This window comes from Notamacropus eugenii, chromosome 2 (assembly GCF_028372415.1).
Source record: "Notamacropus eugenii isolate mMacEug1 chromosome 2, mMacEug1.pri_v2, whole genome shotgun sequence".
NCBI lineage: Eukaryota > Metazoa > Chordata > Mammalia > Diprotodontia > Macropodidae > Notamacropus > Notamacropus eugenii.
Window position 1 is genome coordinate 405,731,982 of NC_092873.1, and position 19,619 is coordinate 405,751,600.

Genomic DNA, 19,619 nt, shown 5'->3' on the forward strand with positions numbered 1-19,619 from the left:
ATTCTCAGCTTCCAGGGCTGTCATGAGGAAGCTGTTTTCTAAACTTTCATGTGCTATATAAAGGAGGAAGTAGTAGCAATAAGAGTACTACTAGTAGTATAATTATTTCTGGACCTACATAAAAATAAATATTAAATAGGACCACCATAGCCAAGAACTTTACTAGCTTATTTTGTGTTAGTCATGTTATTTGAGCGTGGAAGTACATATCTCGCCTTACTTTCATGAATATTTTGTCTTCTTTTTTAGACAGTGACATTTTACCAAGATATTGACTATGAAGGTATAGAGAATTACTACAATATACAGTAAGTATTATGTATTTTTTAAAAAAGAAAAACCTAGTTGTAGTTGTTAGGCTTAAACATAACATTGATATTTTTAAAATATTTTAATGTTTAAAAATAAGCATAATTTTATTCAGGTAATGTTTGCGCAAAGTAGCACCTTGCCCAGGCCAAATTTCCAACCTCAAAGGTGAAATTTCATATGACCTTTATGAAAAACGTTTGTGCTTTTAAAAAGATGAGTAGATACCAATTGGCTCTTTTATTTGATTTATAAACAAGGCACTAGAATCCTAAGGAAAAAAGCATAAAGTAGACATCCTCAGAAGATCTTCTTCTAAAGAAGAATTGACCATTTGGGAGAATTCTAAAATTAACTAAATTTGCAATCATATTTCTTGAAAAAAATTCCAAGCCTTGAATAATCATTGGAAACCTCTTGTGAGCCCTTTCTGTATGCCTTCTACAAAAAGCATTCAGAGACCAAGTCAAGAAAGGCTCTGTCACCATAGAGATTCTTATAACTGAATAGGTAAGATGTAACAGGACACTAGCCTTAGCCTTTCAAATAAGATAGTAATCAGTAGTTCATCTCTTGGGGGAAGCAATCTTACCCTATAGCTATGGAGTGTTTACATATCTCCCCCTAAACATTTAATAGTTTCTGTAAAGCAGGGTTTTTTCCCAGGGAAGCAAGCTACTTTTTTCTTAGCTGTGCTGCTGCTCCAAGGGAGTACTGCCTACTCTGCCACTAATCCTTATCACCATTCCCAAGTAGCTTATCCTATAATGTTAGCGGATTGGGTCCCCTCTATCTTTCTGAATATTTACTTTGTACTGAAGCTAGGTGGTGCAGTGGATAGAGCACCAGTGCAGGGGTCAAGAGGATCTGAGTTCAAATCTCACCTCAGACACTTGACACTCACTAGCTGTGTGACCTTGGGGAGGTCACTTAACCCCCATTGCCTCATCCTGGGTCATCTCCAGTCATCCTGATGAATATCTGGTCACTGGATTCAGATGGCTCTGGAGGAGAAGTGAGGCTGGTGACCTGCACAGCCCTCCCTCACTCAAAACAATTATTTCTTTGATGATATGATCTTCCTTGGCAATGAAGGACAAACACACACTTTGTACTGAATACAGAGCAAGATGCAGCATGTCATAGTGGAGAGAGAGCTGGTCTTAGGGTCGGAACATCCTAAATTCAAGTCCTGACTTGTGCTCCTTGGCCAATCATTTATCCTCTTAATGCTCTCTAAAGCAACCCTCTCAGATCTTAAGTTGCAAAGGCTTTAAGACTCAATTGATAAAGTGATTGGCTGAACTCCCTACAGCCATGAAAAAACAGGTCTGGATCAGCAACCCCTCCCACCCAAAAAAATTACATAGGAAAGATAATTTATCTGGAGTTACTTAGCTCAGACATTTCTCCAAATGGTGAAACTATAGGAAAACTTTTTAAAAAGAGATATTTGAGAGGGGATTGATGTCTTTAAGGATATAAAATTTTTGGTTAATCTAAAAACATAAAAATATATGATGTATAAGTTGGTTTCCTCATTAAGAAATCACAGTTGATATAGAGAGGGGAAGGGTTTTTTCCCTATAATTTTTTAGAGAACAAAGAATCTTAAAGAAAAGTATTATAGTCTTTTTTCTCTTGGGTCTTCACATTCTTTCACCTGGACATAATGTGATTTATAGATAATTTATAGGCTCTGGTCCACTTTCTGATACTATATAAACCCTGCCATGTAGCCTAAACCAAGCCAACCAACTACTCCTGTGGCTGTTAATTGTATCATTGTTTTCAACCTTCAGAAGCAGCAGGTATAAACCAGGTCTTGATGTTGAGAGGCTGAGAATGAATAAAAGTGGCAGGTCTTATCCAATAAGCAACAATGACCGTTGGAACTGAGAGGGTTGTTGGGCAAATAGGATTATAGATGGAGTTAGAGTGGGATCAACTGGATCCTCTGATTCTCTTCCTTCTGTGTTAAGTTAATGAGAATATTCAAGCTGTCATGTGATGAAAGAAGCCCTTAAAATACCTCCCCAGTCCATAGCTGGCTGAACAGTAGCACTGAGCAGTCACTGCCACCACTACCACCCTCCAGGCCTTTAGGATTTCCCCTGATAGGCATCAGCCTGAAAGTTTGGTTTAAAAAGGCAAAACAGGCTAAATGTATATTGTTTATTCCCTTAAAGCTAGCGGTTACATGATCAAGGAGCCAGAAAAACTTTCCTGTTGGAAGAATGACCAGGCCTAAATACACTTTACTGTGAGAAAGGAATTTTCTTAGTTGTATAAGTTGTAAATTCAGTGAGACAAGACAATTAGCAAAGTAGTGTCAGTTGGAATTTATGATTCCAGGATGTCTGAATATTCTCTATATTGCCTATATCCCTGTGATACAAGATAAGGAAAAAATCCCACCACTCTGGTTGCAGGCATCCTGTCATAAACAATTCTTTGAAGTTGCTAACACAGAAAAGGGCATTTTTAGAACAAAGCAAAGCAGTCTGATTGATTAGTTCAGGCTTGGGCCCTTATTAAAGTCCAAAATTTATATTAAATGATTATCACAGGTTAATTATACCATGTGTATGGCGCTTCGCACGTGCTAGTAAGTGTGAGGTCTATACCTTTACAAAGAGGCAAAAATATTGACTAGATGATTTGCAATCCTGTGCTTTAATGATAATCTAAATGGACTCTTTTTCTTAGAGATGAAAACATGGGTCATGTGATGATTCAACTGCGACCCAGTCACTTTTCAAAAACATGCCTATTATCAAATAAGGTGAGTTTCATAGGTATAAAAGTTAATAATTCACAATATCTATGTGCTCTAATGAAGATGTTGTCTAGTACTCAACTGGGTTTTTGGTCAACTATTGTATGTGCAAGAGAAGTGATAAACTTAGAATTCTACTTCTGAGTGGAATTGATAATGCAATTTTTTTTTAGGTAATTAGAGTTAAGTGACTTACCCAGGGCCACACACCTAGTAAGTGTCTGAGGTTGGATTTGAATTCAGGTCCTCCTGACTCTCTGGCATTCTATCCACTGTACCACCTCGCAGCCCCAATATAATCAATCATTCTTTAAAAATACATAAAAACAATATAGATTTACACATTATAGAAATATTTACAGAAATGCCAAAAGAATGTTAGAATAAAAAAGAACAAACAAATGTTAGTTGAATTGAAGGAAGCCCCCAACCATGCCTGCCGTTTCCTGACCACTGATGCCAAAGGGGTCGATACAGCATGATATTAGCAACCATGGTCACTTTTATGTCATTTTAACACTTCATTCATTTTCAGAGTTTCAGCTCCACATGTACCTAAAAGTAATTTTTTTCCCTTTGATAAGTCCCTCTATGATGAAACTTAAATGAAGTCTCAAAGCTTATGAGTCTTACCCAGACAGCCACTGCCAACCTGGGAACATAACTAAGTTAAAACTGGCCTACAAAGCCCTCCTGCCTCCACTCAGACACCTGTGGATGAGCAGACTCTTCTGCAACAAGGCTGCGGTGGTCTTAAGAGCAAACACATGGGGTGTTGGACAGAGGACAGAAGCAACCGTGCATGCTTAGCGAGAGCCATGCTCTGCAAAGGAAGAAATACAACAGAAATGACTGAGAAGGATACAAAGATAAGGGAAGTGGAGACAGGTAAAGGAAAGAAAAGGGAAGGAAAGCAGTGGTAATAACTCACATGTGCCTCATTGTAAGGTTCACACAATGGTTTACTCAAAAGACCCCAGTGAGGTGAATAAAATCGAATATCCCTGTGAACTTCTAAAATGGAAGAAATCCCAGGTACAAAAAGGGAGATCTGGAATGAGCCAGAGACTGATGACAGTTTACAAAGATTATCATTGCATTTACTTCCTGAGAAGGAGAAGCTCGCAGGCTAGATCAGAGACAATTTCTCAACTGCTCAAAGGGGACTGGGAAGAAGGTGAGGTATTTATACCTTTTTGATGTAGTCTGAATTTTTCTGAGGTATTTATGATTAATTGACAGTTAAGAGAAAAACACAATAACTTGGGAATTCAGACAGGAAGTAGGGGGTCTAAAAAGAAGGTATCTGTAAAAATAGTAATTCAGAAAGCAGGATTGCTGCTCTTTAGGTAAGTCAGAAAACAAGATGTTTGCTTTTTCCTCTGAGCTGATCAAGACTAGTTTCAGCAGTTGCAGGCATCTCCAAGTTCAGCTAAAGGATCACTGGTATATCAAGCAGTCCTGGGCATCAAAAGTCCTCTTGTTTGGCAAGTTGTTGGGCATTATCTGATTCTCCTGGGAAAAAGAGAAGCTCAAGCTTATTTAATTGGGAAGTGCAGGCATTACACAGCTCAAGTCCACAAGGTGGATGGTACAAGTATTATTCCTACTTTTCAGCTATAGAAACTGAGGTTCACAGAGGTATACTGACTCACTCATAATCACACGGATAAGTAATATCGATCCATCAACAAACATCAATTAACCTCAACTATGTGCCAGGAACTGGAAATACAGAGACAAAAAGGAAACATCATGAATCTTACATTCTACCAAAGAAAACAACATGTATATATTTATATATTTATACATAAATATAGTATATGCATATGTATGTATTTGCATTATTTATACAAATGCCTTCCCTCTGAAATCACCTCTAATTTATGCTACATACATCTTGGACATCCATAATGGCATGTTGTCGCCCAAAAGAATGTGAGCCCCTTGAGAGCAGGGACTGTCTTTTTTGTCTTTATATGCCCAGGATTTATTATAGTGCTTCCTAGCACACAAATGCTGAAGAAATGCTTTTGCCTGACTGACTACAAATGGAATGTTGATGTGGGAGGGAGGCATTAACTACAAGAAGAATCATAAAAGACCTTACATAGAAGGAGGTACCTGAGATAAGCTTAGAAGGTCACAGAGGCTGCCCTGGGAAAGCCATGGAGGACAAAGATAGACACTGTGTGTAAAGAACAGTTAAATGGCCACCTGAACCATAATAAGATTGGAAAGGTAGGTAGGAGCCAGATTGTAAAGGATTTTAAATGCCAAACAAAGGAGTCTATATTCAATTTTAGAGGCAATAAGGAATTTTGGAACTTCTTGAGCAAGGGAGTGACTTGGGTGGACATTTGTTTTTTGTATATCACTTTGGTATCTGTGTGGAAAATAAATTAGAGAAAGAAGAGACTTGAAGAAGGGAGACCAGTTAGGAGGCTATTATAATAATCCAGACAAGGGATGATGACAAATTAGGATAGAGATCCTGAGAAGGATCCTGTGAATGATACCATGGAGGCAGAGTTGAAAATACTTGGCAACTGCATGAAAATGTTGGGTGTAGAGAGATAAAAAGACAAGTACGATTCTAAGGTTGCAAATGGAAATGATCAGAAGAATGATAGTTACCTTGACAGAAATCAAAAAGTTAGGAAGGAGGACAGGTTTTAGGGAAAAATCTGAGTTCTGTTTTGAATATGTTGAGTTTGAGATATCTATGAGACATCCAATTCAACATGTACATGTCCAAGGTGTCCAATATGTTCACAGTTCTGTAACTGAACCCATGTAAACTGATAGGGCCACAAAGAGGTCAATTTGAAAGAGAAGGAACCTTGAGGTACACCCACAGTTGGGGAGAAGGAGTAGAATTCCAGACAACTGAGAAGTAGCAGTTAGTGAAATATGAGAAGAACCAGGAAAATGATGTCACAAAAACTCAGAGCACAAGGAGTACCAAGGAGGAGGGGGTGGTTAACAGTGTCAGACACAGAGAGGTCAAAAATAAGTGTTAAGATTCAGAGTTGGGAGAGCTAGGTTCAGATGTGAAAGAATTCACTTGGACAACTTTCTCCTAACCAAGGGGAGCTTTTTATTTTACATGAAAAAGTATCAGAGGCCTCCCTAGCAAGAAAGCCAAATGAGACCCTGATATTTGGGGGAGTTATGAATACATAAAGGTTTCAGAGGGATGGTGTCATTTTAGAGGTTTTTATGGATGACATAGGATAGCATAGAATGAAGGAGGCAAAAGAAATTCTTTATGGCTTAAGGATTTAAGGACAGGGCAGGAGGATATAGGACCCTGGGAACACAGGATAAGGGAGACAAAAGCAATTCTTTTCATAGAGGTTCAAGATAAGGGGGAAAGGACTTTAGGGTGCCTTCAGGTGACAGAGTAAACTAGGGGCTTCACAAAGTATCGGAAAAGCAACTCTTAACCCTTAGGGTACTATTTGTATCGGAATCAGAGGTACTGAGAAAAGGCCATTATCTTTGGCCATTTAGGAGATCACTGATAACTTTGGAGAACCATGTTTCAGCTGAGTGATGAGGTCAGAAGAAAGAAAGTCAAAGCTAAGATTTGCAACCAGATTCAGCACTCTTTCACTAAAAGCATAAAGCTGGAACAGATTCATCAGTTGATGCCTTGCTCTATAAAGCTTATAGGGCTGAGAAGCAGACATTCTCCACCATCCTCCCAATCCTCCAGGCTTACAACCTAGCTGTCATCCTTGACTCCTCACTATCTCTCACCTCTTTACGGATACCACCACCCCCTCCTTGTCCATGCACATCCAATCTGTTGACAAGGCCTATGAATTTTACCTTCATAACTTTTCTTGAAAACACCCACTTCACTTCTCTGATACTGCCACCACCCTGGTCAGGACCCTCTTCATCTCACTCTTGGACAATGACAACAGCCTGTTGATGGGTCTGCCTGCCTCAAGTCTCTCCTCAATACAACCCATCCATCGAGCTGCCCAACATTTTCCAACCATGTTACTTCCCGCTCCAGTGACTCCTTATTACCTCCAGGATCAAATACAAAATACAAAAATCCTCTGGTGTTCAAAGCCTTTCATAACCTAACACTTCCACCCCTACCTTTCCAATGTTCTTACACCTTACTCTCTTCAACTGGGTGACCCTTGCCTCTTTGTTGTCCCTTATACAAGACATTCCATCTCTCTTCTCAGAGCATTTTCTCTGACTCTTCCATCACACCTACAATATTCTACCTTTTCATCACTGCTTCTTGCTTCTCTGGCTTCTTTCATTTCCTAATTAAAATCCCATCTTCTACTCTAAGTCTTTCCTAACTCCTCTTAATTCTAATGCCTTCCCTCTTTTAATTACTTTCTGTTTATCTGAAATGTAGCCTTTGTGTACATACATTTTGTTTACTGTCTTTCATGATAGATTGTGAATTTCTGGAAGGCAGGAATTGTCTTTTTCCTTCTTTTTGTATCTGCAGTCCATAGCAAATTATAAGTGCTTAATAGAAATACTTATTAAATGACATAGCATGTTAAGTTTGACATGCAAAACATCCCAGTGGAAATATAAAACTGGAGCTTGAGATGGAAGTTAAGAAATTGAAATGTCAATTTGAGAATCAATATGAAACAGGTGAAGATTGAAACCAAGAGAAGGTGTGTTCTGTGTGATAGCAAATGCAGAAAGACAAGAACAGAGAATCTAGGGATTGTCTTAGGAGGCACCTACACTAAAGGGGGTGGGGAGTAGGATATGGGGAAAAACAGCAAAATTAGAGGGACTGAAAAGTTAAGAAAACCAAGATCAGCACATTGTTGCAGAATCATAACTAAATACTGTTATTTTCAAAAATAGCATTTTCAAATATTTTCAAAAATGTTTCCCTAGCTCTAGATTTTTCAAAGTAAACTGAATCATATCCACTCATCTCACCATTTAAATTACTTTATTACAGGCGATTCATGTATTTGTTGGCTGTTTTGCAGAAAGACATCTTAAAGTCAGAGGGTAAGTTTATTTCGTGTTTGTCTTCCTCTGGATTTACTCATTGTTAAAAAAAAAAAAAAAAAGAATGATAATTAGTAGCGTTTTTGACCAAATGATTAGGAAACCTTTATTTGAATTCAAACTAACGACATTATTATTCAATTATTGTTTCAATCAGTTTAAGTTCTGAAAGAGATTAAATATTAAGCTTGTTTTTCTATTAAGTCAAACCTCCATTAAAAGTTCTACTCTGCTGTCTAGTAATGATGTGAAGGTCTGATTTTCTGTTTTTTAAAACTATGCCTGCATAAGCTCTGTAAGAACCCAGGAAGCTGGAAAACAACAACATTGAGTATATGGGTGTGGTATGGCAATGTATCTCTCATCCAAGGACCAGATTAGTTCAGAGAGAATTATCACCAGTTTGGACACGAAGTGATGAGTTATTTGGCACAATAACTCTTGAAGTCCATTTTCTAAATCACAGAGCAGCTGGGGACTATGTCAGTGGTAAGAATATACATACTAATGAAGTTACAGGTGCTAGAAGTATTGGAATATTAAGGTGGCATATGAGTTTTCCTTCCTTCTTAGGTGATCTAAGCTTTTCTCCAATTCCTGTTTCTTAATGGAGCAAATCATCATTCACCTCCTATCTCTCTAATAGCACCACAGTGTACAAGTCAACAAATCAAGTTACTAATCATTTATTAAGTGCTTTCCAGGAACCAGGCGCAAAGACTCCTTGCTCAACATCCCCCACCCCAGGGAGTCATGGTGAGATAACCATTTGTCTGTCCTGAATTCTCTGCTCAGAATGATTTTAGTCCAAATATGGTCAAAGCACTCCTTAGTTAAATTATTTATTTCCTTATGGCCACTAGCTTAACAAAATTACTTATATCTCTTTTTTTTATTTGTTTGTTTTTCCAAACATTTATGATCTCTCCCTCTTCTTGGCCCCTCCACCGAACAATAAAGTATTAAAAAACCTTCATAAAAAATATTCAGAACAAATTCCCACATTGGCCATGTCCGAAATATATGCCTCATTCTATATTTTAAGTCCATTACCACTCTGAGTAGTGTATTTCATTTCCAATCTTCTGAACTCCTGGTTTGTTATTGAGTTGATCAGAATTCTAAAGTCTTTCAAAGGCATTTTTCTCTACAATATTATCACTATATAAGTTGTCTTCCTAGTTTCATTTGTTGTTCATAATGGTCTTCCCATTTTCCTCCAAATTTGTTCATCATATCATTTCTTATGGGAAAATGATATTCCATTACATTCATATACCATATTTTGTTGAAACTCTCCTCAATAGGACACTATCCATTTAGTTTTGGGCTTCTACAAAAAAAAGAATTGCAGTTAATATATTTGTTTATATAATTCCTTTATTTCTTTCTTTGCTCTCTGTGGAGTGAAGTCTGTGCTCCTTTTCTAGGAATATCAGACCTCCATTACTTGACCAAGGGAATATCTGGTTTTGCAAGGCTCTGATTCATCTTTTCCATTGGTAATACTACCTAGCCAAGTTTCTACTTCTGTACAGTGCTATATACTCTAACAATGCTGTATTTTAACAGCTTTAGAGAGGCCAAGTTTGAGATAAATGAGTATTTCAAAAAAAATAGGTCATTTGATATTTGGGGGAGTTATGAATACATAGAGGTTTCAGAGGGATGGTGTCATTTTAGAGGTTTTTATGGATGACATAGGATAGCATAGAATGAAGGAGGCAAAAGAAATTCTTTATGGCTTAAGGATTTAAGGACAGGGCAGGAGGATATAGGACCCTGGGAACACAGGATAAGGGAGACAAAAGCAATTCTTTTCATAGAGGTTCAAGATCAGGGGGAAAAGACTTTAGGGTACCTTCAGATTACAGAATAAAAAAGGGCTTCACGAAGTACTGGAAAAGCAAATCTTAACCTTTAGAGCACTGTATAGCTGACTATACCACTGTCTTCCCTATGCAGGGTGTTAGAGGGAAAGATAGAGAAAAGGTGGAGAATCAGTCTCAGCTTGTGTAAATATATCTAAATAATATTAAATGCTTTATCTCTTGGGACCTTTCCCCACTAAACAATAAAACCATCAGTTATCACATTTGCAAAAGTATATCACCTTATACAAAATTAAGTAAACTATCATTCATCAATACTTCTTAACCTTTTCTTTAACTCCCTTAGCAATCAGGTAAAGGCTAAAATGTTTTTAAGTGTGCAAAATAAAATTATATTAAAATATAGTTTCAAAAAAAGATTTAAGTCATGGACCCCAGGTTAAGAACTCTTGAATTCATTAATCAATGTATTTACTAGTGAATTTTAGCAGTCATTCTTCCAACAAGCAGATAAAGTTAATCATAACATATCTTCCAGGGGATATACACTAGCCTTTTGCTTTTCCTAATACATACCTCTGGACCCAGGATGAAGTTAAACTCCTTAAGACCACCCATAGTATAATTCAAATGCCCATAGAGATGATGCAAAGCATGGAGAGAGCACAGAAGAAGAAAGATGATAGGAAAAAATATCTAGTATTTCCCTTTTCCAGGGAGTCTTGTTTTGGGTTCAAATTGGTACGTATCTAGGAGTTCTTTATCCAGAGGAGAATTCTTATTCTACCTAGTAGTTTTAAGTCCCAACTAGTCCAAATTTCCTAGGGAAGAGAGCATTTGTTGGGCTTCTGTTGGCTTCAAGGGGGATCTTAGTTGGATCAAACCCTCCAAAAGTCAAATCTGGACTTCTGGGAGACCATAAAATTACCTTCCCTTCCCTTCAAATGGTTCAGTGGCCAGCCAATGGAGGGAGAAAGTGACATCTCCATAATAGTTACATATTCACAGAATCACAGAATTTCAAAGTGAGAAGGGACTCCAAGAAGCCATCTAGTCCAACCCATATGTGAAAGGAATCACAGTATAGCATGCCTTAAAAGTGATCATCGAGGCTCTTCTTCTAAGAAGTGGGAAACTTATTACCTCTCTGAGAGCTTTCAAATCTAGTTTTAAAACTCTGTAGTGATTCAATCAGTATACATTACTGCTTAATCAGTTTGACTAGAAAAGTTGAGATTTGGTGCCTAGATTGTAGTATCAATCAGCACTCCTACTGAACTTTCTGAATACAGCCAGAATAAGGAGAATGAGCATAACTTGGACATCAGCGAAATGGATTTCTCTAAGAGATGGTCTAAAAAGTGGCTCTTCAGTTTTCAATCACTAAAACCTAGAAGAAAGAATAAATTCACCTAAAACAGAATACATATGGCTATAAAATGGTTCAAGTAATTCTATTTGACTTTGTCAGATATTTAACAAGAACTAAATTCAATTTCTTGAATGCCCACAGTGGGATAGAACATTTCAGATTTTCAATGATGATGAATTACTATACTGTCTTTGCCTTTTAGGAACTTACAATCTAGAAAAGGGGATACAAACACAATAATAAGTTAAGTCAGAATGTTAAGTTCCATAAAAGAGACACAGAATACCCTATGGGGGTACAAAGGAAAGAGAGAGCTTACCTGGCTGGGGAAATCAGGAAAGGCTTCCTTTAAAAAGGTTGGCTTTTGAGATAGGCTTTGAAGATAGACCAGATTTTGGCAAAATCCTTATTGGTTAAGCTATTAGAATGCAATATCTCCAGAAATTCATCATTCCACAAAATGAATTCAACTGGGTAACACATCTCTTCAGATCATTTCTAATCCAGGCTACAAGACTTTGCCATCCCCCTTTCCACTTTCCAACTTCTTTATTCCCCCAAACCCACCTTTTCAGCTTGTTTTTATATATTGTCTTCCTCTATTAGTTTGTAAGGTCCTTGTGGGCAGGGACTGTCTTATGCCTTTCTTTATAACCCAGCACTTAACATAGTTCCTAGTATATAGTAGGTACTTAATAAATGTTTATTCTGACTCTGATAAAAGTGGAAGGGGGGGTAGAATGTATTACAGGCAAAGGAAACCATATGAACAAATGCAAGTGTAGGAGAAACTTTGGGTTGTGTTCATACACCATTAAATAATTCAACTCTTGTCTTGTAAATATAAAAATATATCACACTATGGTATTTGTTTTTATTGATATTCTTTGATTTTTTTCACAGATACAGCAACACTGAATGTCACTATACAAACAACAGTTATGTCATTGAAAAGTAAGAAATATTTTAATACTATCAGAAGTAGCAGGATTCTATATTTATAAAGGTGCTGCTTATTCAATATTTGTCGACAATCAACAAACATTCATTGGGGAGAAAGGATTCAGATTCAATACCAACTTTTCTAAGTGTAAACCACGGTAATTCATGAATTCATTCAAGAGACAGCATATCACTGTGATTAGAGAACTGGTCTTAGATCCAGGAAAACCCTCTGTTCGACATATACTGGTTATGTGACCCTGGGCAAGTCCCTTAATCTCAGCGTCCCAGACAACTATCTGTAAACTGCAGGAAAGGTTCCAAACGTACATTGGAGAGTGTTTTTCCTCTTCCAGGAATTCTCAATGCCAGTGAAATCATAGACCTAATCTGTTTTTTGCAAGCTGTTGAGGAAAAAACAACACATACACAAAGTAAATACAGATATATACAAAGTAATTACACAATAATTTCCAGGACAGGGCACTACCAATTGGAGGGAATTGGGATAGACTTCCAGCAGCTCTGGAGCTGAGCCTTGAAAGAAGTTGGGGATTCAAAGAGGAAAAGTTTTAAAAAGCATTCATTCTTTGCATGGGGGACCTCTTGTGCAAAAGACACAAGGGAAATTGAATTCTGTCTATGAGAAGTAGCAAGTAGGCCAGTTTACAGGAAAGGGTGAACATATTAATGTCACAGTAATGTCACACATTTTTGCTCTGTAAGGTCCAATGCAAAGGTCATTCTCGTTGACAAAAAAAACAAGCACAATGAGAATGAAGCACTTCTACCTTACCTCTGTTTTCAATTATTCAATTTTTGTTACAGGGAAAGTCACACATTCACAAATGAGGGTGATGTAGAAACTCAAAAGTTGGCACTACAAACATATTACCCAAGAATCTTTATTGAAGTTTTTTAAAAAGAAAGCCAGAGACTTCTTCCTCCTAACATAGGTGCTAATGCCAAAAAAGAAGAGTTTCCAACAAAGGAGAGGGAAATTTTTTTTGTCTTCACTTCAGTTACCTTCAACAGAGGCTGGTGCATTAGCTAAAATTATCTTCATTATGGCCTTTTTGTATACAATTATCATGAGCTATAAGGCAACTAGGTAATACAGTGGGCAGTTGACTAGACCAGGAGTCAGTTCAAATTTTGTCTCAGACACTTGCCCCATGGACAAGTCACTTAGCTCTGTTTGCCTCAGTTTCCTCATCTGTCAAATGAATTGGAGAAGGAAATGGCAAACCACTCCAGCATCTTTGTCAAGAAAACCTCAAATGAGATCACATAGATTCAGAGACAATTCAACAACAACAACATTATGAGCTCTGTAAGGCAAGAGGGCCAAAGAGACCTATGTAATAATGAAAACCAACTCTTCCTTGGACCCCAACTCATTTTGGCAGCAGTTGTCCTTCATGCTCAAAGAAGATCAAAATGACATCACTATGTTGAGGTTAAGATACAGTGTGTCCAACTATGGCTGATCAGACCAATACAAGCTCAGAAGGCTCTACTACAGGTTGAGCACAAATAGTCCACATGAACATTTGGAGTAGGGATGTCTCTAAATTTGTGCATCTCATGTTTCTTTTGAGCTATTGCAATTCTATTGTGCTCATGGAGCACTACATCTTCTTTGATGAAGGCACACCTTGCTGGGCAGTCCTATGGCAGCATCTCCCCGTGTCTCACAATTCCAAAATTCTTCAGAAATACCTTGAGAGTGTCCTTGTATGACTTCTTCAGGACCCTATGTAAGTGCTTGCCTTTGTTCTTCATAAAATAGTCTTTTAGGCAAATGCATATTTGACATCAAACGATGTGACCAGCCCATAAGAATTACACTCTCTACAACAGAACTTGAATGCTTGACAGTTTTGCTTGACAGAGGATCTCAGTTTCCAGTACCTTATCTTGCCATGATCTTCAAAATCTTCCTAAAACAATTCACATGGAAGTGATTCAGTTTCCTGGTATGGTGCCCATAGACTATCCAGGTTTCACAGGCATACAACAATGAGATCAGTATAATCACTCTGTAGAGTTTCAGTTTGGTAGGTAGAACTCTTCTCTCCCACACTTTCCTTCAGAGTGTCCCAGACATTGAGCTAGCTCTGGCAATGTGTACAGTAACTTCATCATCTATGTGTAAATCCCTGGAAAGTATACTGCCAAAGTAACCAAACTTCTCCACAACATTCAAAATTTCTCCATTTGCTGTAAGCAAAGGTTTCAAATAGGGATGGTGTAGTGCTGGCTGGTGGAGAACCTGTTCTCTTGATGTTGTCAGGCCAAAATTAGCACAAGCTGCAGAGAATCAATTCATACTCTGCTGCAACTCAGACTCAGAGGTTGCAATGAGTGCATAATCATCTCTGCACAAAAAGTCAAGCACCAGCTCTCCCTCCCTTTTAGTCTTGGTTTGTAGCCTTTTCCAGTTAAATAATTTGTTGTCAGTGCAGTAGCTGGACTTGATGCCATTTTCATCCTCATTGAAGGTATCCTACAACATTGCTGAAAATATCATGCTAAAAAGCATAAGTGTAAGAACACAGCTCTGCTTCACTCCATTGGTGACTGGGAAAGCACAAGAGCATCGTCCATTATCCAGAACCAATGCAAGCATGCCATCATGAAACTGGCCATCATGAATACTAATGAACTTCTCCAGGCAACCAAATTTTGCCCTCTTCCACAAGCCCTCATGACTGACAGTATCAAAGGCCATGGGCAGATCAATGAAGATTATGTATGGACCTCTGTTCTGCTCCTAGCATTTCTCCTTGAGTTGTCAGGCAGCAAACGCCATATCAACCATTCCTTAGGCCTTTTCTGAAGCCGCACTGACTCTCAAGTAGATAACCATCTCCCAGGTGAAGGATCAGCCTATTAAGGAGGACTCTGGCAAGAATCTTGTTGGCAGTGACCAAGAGAAAGACACCCCTGCCCCTCCCCATGATGGTCATAGGACAATCTATTTCCTTTTCCTTTATACAGATGGACAATGAAGGCATCCTTGAACTTCTGAGGAATAACCTTCTCTTGTCATATAATCTCGAAGATTTCAGTCAGTTTTTCAATGGGCAGTGTACTCCCCACCTTATAAAACTCAGCTGGAATAAAATCAGCACAAGGTGTTTTGCCATACGAGAAGAACCTAAAATTATTCAACACCTCTTCTTCAGTTGGAAGCTCTGCTAGATATGGCTTGACTTCAACCTGAGGCATATGATCAATGGCTTCAGCATTGATTGATGATGGTCTGTTGAGAATGCTATGGAAGTGTTCAGTCCATCTTTCCAGTATCAAATTTTTATCACTGATCATTGTGACTCCATCTGCACTGATTCATTGAGCTATATCACAGGTCTTTGGACCATAAACAGCCCTCAGGGTATCATAAAAGTGCTTTGGATTATTACTATCAGTATAAAACTGAATTTCATCTACCTTCTTACTGAACCAAGAATTCTGCATCTCCCTAAGCTTTACTTACACTTTACTTTTGCTAGAGTTAAATGATGCCTTCTTAGAAATGGATGCACTATCCTACTGGTAAACCCTATGGAGTTCTTGTTTTTCATTTAGCAGCTTCTGAATTTCCCATCATTTTCATCAAACCAGTCTTAATGTTTATGAGTGTTCTGGCCCAGATCAGTAAGTTTGGTGCTTTACACCAAATATCTGAAAGCCACACACTCCTTTTCTGCTCCACTGAGGCCAACTATGTGTTGGTTCAGATTTTCCTCCAAATTAGCAAACTCTTCATGCTAGAAATGCCCTAATCTATTGACATTGTCTTCTGGTAACCATGTTGCCTTGGGGGCCACCACTTTTGTTGAATGTGAAAGTTTAGTTTAGAAAAGATAAGTCTATGATCAGTCCAGCACTCCACACCAACCATCACCTTCATCACTCTCACATCTTTTCTGTCTCTTCTCCTTACCATGATATAGTCTATTAAATGCCAATGTTTCCTACAAGAGAACATTCACAAAGTTTTATTGAGTTTAAGTAGATGGAAGACAGTGTTGATGATATGAAGGTCATGAGACACGAAAGTCTTCGGTAATAAGTAACCATTGCTATTGCTGTTTCCAACTCCAGGAAGTTGGAGGGACTCCCAGGGACTCCCTGCCATGTCTGGTAGTCTATGTCTATTCTCACATTAAAATCACCCAGAATTACAGCTTTGTCTTCTTTTGACACATTGATGATGAGTGTCTCTAGGTTTTCATAAAATTCTTCTTTGACCTCATCAAGATTTTTCATAGTGGGAGCATTGGCACCGATGATGGTGACATGGTGCTTTTCTGCAAGTGGCAATCACATTGTCATGAGCCTATCATTCACTCCTTTTGGAAGGCATACAAGCTTGTTGACTAGACTAGTTTGAATTGAAAAACCTACACCACTTTCATAGTATTCCTCATCACTACAGCCACTCCAGAAAAAAAAATTGTATCCCACTCTGACTTTGATAGGCTGGCCTTCATTTGCCAGCCTTGTTTCACTGAAGGCTGCTATTTGGATTCAATACCTGCTGAGTTCTCTGAGCCCTGAAAATACTTGGCAGCCCACTCACCAGAAGTGCTAGTCCTCCCTGAACACCCGTTCACCCCACCCAACACATTTATTCAATACTGAGAAGAATTCTATGAACCATTGTTCCATTCAGCTAATTCTTTATGTCTTCTGGTTGAAAATAGCCTATCAATTTATCTATAATTGAAGATAAAATTTCATAGAGTGCCAACTAGTTAGCTTTTAAACCAGGGCTTCTTAATCTGATATCTGTAAACTTATTTTTTTAATAGTTTAATAACTTTATTTCAATATAATTTATTTCCTTTGCAATTCTACATTTTTTATTTTATGCTTTCAAAAATCTTACCCAGAGAAGGGAGCCATAGACCTCACAAGACACTGTCAAAGGGATCCATGAAGTTGAAGAGAAGAAAATGTGCTCTATCCTTTGTACCACCAGGCTGCCTGGTTTCCTGTGGCATTGTAGGCCAGACCTAATGCAGGCTGATCTGGTGGTTTAGGTTCAAGACTGGAATGAATAGATACATGTGTAGACCATCAAACAGTTAATCAAAAAAGTTTATTTAGCCATAACATGAAAAGGTTATTAATCAAGGATACAGCACTGATTCAATTGGACATAGTTTCCCTCTCTCTGCATTTGCCAGGATGGTACCATCAGTGTCAAGTGAGGAACTACTGATTTCTTATGGGCCAAATTTTGTATGAAGACTATGGTTTGAGCTTTAGACCTCTAGGTCAATTGTATCTCAAGGATGGTTTCAGTACATTTCAAGGAAAAATAAGCCAACCCTTCTGGGAATAATGCCTTAGAAAAAAGCTAGCCTGGTCTATGTGGCAGGGATAGTAGGAGATATTGTTCCTACCATAAGTGGTATTTGGGAATTTGTCAGACTGGATATGGCAGAGTCAAGAGAACCCTAGGACCATCAAGAAGTAACTTTTTTTTTCACCAAAGGTGTGATCTCATCATTGTTTAGAAACTCCCTTCAACTATGTAGGTAACCTATAATTCACAGCCTCAGAAAAATTGTCTCAAAGCACTGAAATGTTGAGTGGTTTTCCCATGGTCATATAATTGGTATGTTAGAGGTAGTAAGGTAGTAAGAACCTGGTCTTCCTGACTCCAAAGCTGATCACCTGTCTCATTTGTTTAGTTTTAAGAGATGATGCATGTCAGTGATTTCCCAACACGTCTCTATAGATATGATGCTCTATTTTTGTTTCTTGAAGATTATTATCCTTATCTACCAAAAAAAAATCATGTATTTTTCATTAAAGTAAACAATTTTATTTTCAAATATCCCATAAAACTGCAAAATTAAGTTTGCAATCCTTAACTTAATTCATTATCATTTATCCTAAACACTAGTTAAAAGTTGAGATCCTTACTTGTTAGCATAGTAAAGTTATGAAAATTAAATTTGTTTTAGACCAGAAATGCATTGTTTTTCACGTGTAAAACTTCAGTATTTTAAAATATCTCCTTTTTATTAGGAAATATTTGAGCGGCAATCAACCTAAAGACATGGTAAGAAAACTATGAATTTTTTGTCCATAAGTCAAATACATAAAAATAACTAATACATTTTTTTCTTTTCTAGTATGTAAACTATAGTGTTAGTCAGTATGGCTGCCCTTTGAAAGTTCCTATGACAGAAAAATTCCAACCTGTCCTTCTTTTGTAAGTAACATTCTAAAACATTTTCCAACTTATCTTACATATTTCCAAATCATAGAATTAAAAACATGATTAACTGACCATTATAGGTTCAAAATAGGTTTTTGTTTGTTTGTTTTCACTGGGAAAGTTGACTATGTATATATTTGTTAGGCCATTGCTAATGATCACTTGTTTTGCTTTAAATTCTGTTCTTTAGGGTTACCATCAGGGTCATTCCTTCCTTTCTCTGGGGATCTTGAGTCAAATCATAAATGTACCAAAAAACTTAGTTCTTAGTTTTCAACAGATAACTTACAGTTCTTGTAACAGTTACTGATACAGTTGTCTTACTGTTTCATCTGTGCTCTTATAATGCCCCACACCTTCCACCAGCTTTGAGGGAGCCAACTATTGATAAAGACAAGAAACTTAGATTCGCACTATTGAGTCCTGTCTATTTCAGAACACAAGGAGATTCAGCTTCTCTAGGCTCCTGAGATAATCCATTCCAACCGGAAACATGATATTACAAAAGCAGCTAAAGAATAGCGTAGTTGCTATAGGGGACCAGAAGAAAGCCATTGCCATCTACTGCCATCTGCCAAACTCAAGAGCTAACATGTGCCCTTCCCATAGCAGTGAATATTGTTTCTTTCTTTGAGAGATTTGTGAAGTGCCTACCCATTGAATAGAAGTGGGGAGGGAGAGAGGGAAATAAGTATTTATTAAGCACCAACTTTATTCCAGGGGGCAGCTAGGTGGTATAGTGGATAGAGCACCAGTGCAGGAGTCAGGAGGACCTGAATTCAAATCTCACCTCAGACACTTGACACTCACCAGCTGTGTGACCTTGGGCACTTAACCCCAATTGCCTCAGCCTGAGTCATCTCTAGTCCTCCTGATGAATATCTGGTCACTGGATTCAGATGGCTGTAGAGGAGAAGTAAGGCTGGTGACCTGCACAGTCTTCCCTCACTCAAAACAAACTCAAGTACAAGTCATGTCATCATTTCTCTGATGGTATGGTCTTCTTCGGCAACGAAAGATGAACACACACACACACACACACACACACACACATTTTATTCCAGGAGCTGTGCTAAGCACTTTACAGATATTTTCTCATTTGATAAAATACCTAATTCCTGA

At 37.9% G+C, this 19,619-nt stretch overlaps 1 protein-coding gene across 3 annotated transcripts in view; it reads left to right on the forward strand.

The window, feature by feature from the left end:
• CATSPERE (catsper channel auxiliary subunit epsilon) overlaps nt 1-19,619 on the forward strand; it is a 212,718-nt gene that overhangs the window by 154,653 nt on the left and 38,446 nt on the right. For all 3 annotated transcript variants that reach the window (XM_072647630.1, XM_072647632.1, XM_072647631.1), the window contains 6 exons: nt 250-308; nt 3,019-3,094; nt 8,055-8,107; nt 12,215-12,265; nt 18,305-18,338; nt 18,412-18,491. In XM_072647630.1, coding sequence (XP_072503731.1) covers nt 250-308; nt 3,019-3,094; nt 8,055-8,107; nt 12,215-12,265; nt 18,305-18,338; nt 18,412-18,491 — 353 coding nt within the window. The remainder of the gene's footprint in view (nt 1-249; nt 309-3,018; nt 3,095-8,054; nt 8,108-12,214; nt 12,266-18,304; nt 18,339-18,411; nt 18,492-19,619) is intronic.